At 32.0% G+C, this 3062-nt stretch overlaps 1 protein-coding gene across 2 annotated transcripts; it reads left to right on the top strand.

Annotated features, from left to right (window-relative positions):
* Positions 1 to 930: 930 nt before the first annotated feature.
* On the top strand, positions 931 to 2834 carry LOC145005999 (squamosa promoter-binding-like protein 8). Of its 2 annotated transcripts, none has more exons than XM_078965098.1 (4): positions 931 to 1301; positions 1403 to 2045; positions 2398 to 2528; positions 2633 to 2834. In XM_078965098.1, exons 2-3 carry the CDS (start codon positions 1417 to 1419, stop codon positions 2522 to 2524), a joined length of 756 nt encoding a protein of 251 aa, XP_078821224.1. In that variant the 5' UTR covers positions 931 to 1301; positions 1403 to 1416; the 3' UTR covers positions 2525 to 2528; positions 2633 to 2834. The 2 variants fall into 2 exon arrangements, with proteins under 2 accessions (XP_078821224.1, XP_078821223.1); XM_078965097.1 differs by having other exon boundaries at positions 936 to 1301; positions 2398 to 2535.
* The last annotated feature ends 228 nt before the right edge of the window (positions 2835 to 3062 follow it).

Raw genomic sequence — 3062 nt, 5'->3', positions numbered from 1 at the left:
TCAGAAGTTTCAAAAACGGTTAAAGATTTAAAGGGGTGGGAATTAACAAATTTTTAGAAAATTGATCAAAATTGTCAAATCGTTAAAGTTTTGTGGCCAAACTTTAAATATTAAAAGGTTCCTAAAAAATGTAAAAATATTGATTGCACGACCAAAAATATCAAAATAAGTAAAGAATGAAGAGCAAAGTGCAGGGACCATTTCTGCCAAAAATAATACCAGTTTACTATTCTTAAGCTTCATATATATATATATATATATATATATATATATATATATATATATATATATATATATATATATATATATATATATATATATATATATATATATATATATATATAGGTTCATGTTAATTTGAGACCATTCAAATTTTGTGAGACTGTAAAACTAAATTTAAAAATAATTTTAAAATGAAAAATAAATGGAAAAATCAAAAAAATCTTTTTTTTTTAAATATTATTTTCGGAACTTGAATTAACTAAAAAAAATAAATAAATAAAAAAATCCCGTTTTTTATTTGTTTATTTATTTATTTTTTTTATTAAATACGTGAAATATTCTAATAGAATATTATACTGACATATTTTAAAAAATAATTTTAAAATGCAAAATAAATAAAAAAATCTAAATTTTTTTCTTAAATATTATTTTCGAAACTTGAATTAACTAAAAAAATAAAAAAATAAAATAAAAAAATGCATCTCACGGTCTCACAAAATTAGAATATATATATATATATATATATATATATATATATATATATATATATATATATATATATATATATATATATATATATATATATATATATATATATATATATATATATATATGTATTTCTTCTGTTCTTTCAACAATAAAGCCACATGTAAGATGTTAATTTAGAGCTTTGTGTCATGCAAATTAGGGTTTTTTTTTTTTTCGGCTTAGTTGACCTTGGACCGTATTCTGTCCTCGGCCTCCTACTTGTAACTTGTTATTTAATCGATCTATACATATTCTATCAGTATGATTAGCATACATAGTTAATGAAGGGGATATCGATGATCACGTTTTTAAAGATAAAATTATTTGTTTAATGATTGAAACAATCTTTAAAAAACAAATTACCACCCCCTCATTTAGTCATTCCATCTCTCTTAGCAAATCCACCTTCCATCACCCACAGTCGCTTTTACTACACGCATGTCTGTATCTTGACAATAGCATACTGCAAAACGTCTTGAGTTCCATCATGGTAAGAGACAAAGGAGAGAGATGAACAAGAGTGGGAACTTTGGGTCTTCTGCCGTATAATCGTACGTACTAGATAGAATTCCTGTATATTTATTCGTCTATTTTATAATTAATTGATCGAATAACGCAAAACGTTTGTGAATTATACTGTGTGTTTTTGCAGATTAAGTGTTGCAAATGTTGAATTGCGAACGGGCAAGCCCATCCACGATCATGTTCAACGGCGATGGCGGTGCAGGCGGTGGTCTCGAGGAACTCATCTCGCAATCCATCCAGAAAAGAGACATCTTCGATCAGCATTCACATAGCTTCAACGATGCCACCATTGTTACTCCCGTTATCAACTCCCATGACTTGTTCCACCCGCACCACCGCATGCTAAATAACCCCAACTTCTACGACCCACCACCGTCTGCCGTCGATTGCGTCACCCCTCCATCTCCATTTCCTCCACCTCTACTCTCACTCGATACGAATCAGGCCGGGTTCTTTCTCATGCCGAAACTTGAACATTATGGCTGTAACATCGACTTCAGTAACAGTCTGAATCTTCTTGGGCTGAACTTGGCTGGACATACGTACTTTCCGGTCGGGGAGGATGATATTATGAATCAGCTTGGCCGCCGGTCGAGGTCAATGGAAGCCGGTTTGATGAACTCCCCGAGATGTCAGATTGAAGGGTGTAATGCCGATCTTTCCCTTGCTAAACACTACCACCGCCGGCATAAGGTTTGTGAGTTTCACTCCAAGGCGTCCATCGTCCTCGCCGCCGGTTTGACTCAGCGATACTGCCAACAGTGCAGCAGGTATTTCTCCATCATGCAGTTTTACCATTTTACCACTAAAAACCAAAACTTTTCACACCTTCTTACGTGTTGAGTTGAGTTAACGTACCTTCATGAATATTTTCAGAAAATTGTTTGTAAGTAATCACAATCGATATTTTATGGCAAACCATTTATGAAACTAACTTAAACCTATCAATCGACGATGAAAGTAAGTGATAAGAAAACTTGAAGGTTCAGGTAGATAACGACGACGACAAAATCGGTTTTACCCAATTAACTAATTGTCCAATTACTGTTTTGCCCAGTTACCATTTCAAAGATAATTTAGTAAAAAACTGTTTTTATTGTTTATAAAAATGTTGGGAAAAAGATTCCATATCCTGGAGGAGTTCGATGAAGGGAAGAGAAGTTGTCGGAAAAGATTGGCTGATCACAATCGCCGGAGAAGAAAGTCGTCGCAAAACGAATCAACAATGCTCATAAATGACCAACCTTGATAAAGTAACTAGTAAGCACTATACCTGATATAGTATTCCTATCTAAACTTTAAATCTAAATCTAAATGTACTCTTCTATAAAACTTACACATGAAATTCTTTTTGTAGGGTCTCTCGTGGGCTCAATCTCCATTACGAACCTCATAGATTGTTCTTAAAGATTGTCCGATTATATCAAAGGGGATATAAGTTATTCATTAGCATCATATATATATTTTTAACTCGAATGTATAAATGGGATTATATGAGTCTTATTAGCAGTGAACGTCTTAGTTATAAGTAATTGGAATACCATATTATGATTCATAAACTCTATACTTGTATTATCTTTTATTTCGAAGTATTCCAAATTTTAAAAAAACGACGTCGTCGCCGGATTAGTGTGTTTTATAGCAGCTTCTAGCCAGAAGTATAAGGTGTGACGAGGTTTAAGTCCATTCTGGAACATAGATGTAATTAAGAGTAGTTTTAACACTAGATTAGATTTATCATTTAAGAAAAAGTGTTTTAAAGTCAATGATGTGAAAATCCATAAGAG

This window comes from Lactuca saligna, chromosome 7 (assembly GCF_052625555.1).
Source record: "Lactuca saligna cultivar CGN05327 chromosome 7, ASM5262555v1, whole genome shotgun sequence".
Classification (NCBI taxonomy): domain Eukaryota; kingdom Viridiplantae; phylum Streptophyta; class Magnoliopsida; order Asterales; family Asteraceae; genus Lactuca; species Lactuca saligna.
This window is presented reverse-complemented; position numbering and strand designations above follow the sequence as displayed.

Bases quoted from the DNA above. Each gene is read 5' to 3' on its own strand.
- LOC145005999 (XM_078965098.1), top strand. From the start codon at position 1,417: ATGTTGAATTGCGAACGGGCAAGCCCATCCACGATCATGTTCAACGGC. The intron at 2,046-2,397 runs GTATTTCTCCAT...GTTGGGAAAAAG, and splicing joins TACTGCCAACAGTGCAGCAG to ATTCCATATCCTGGAGGAGT.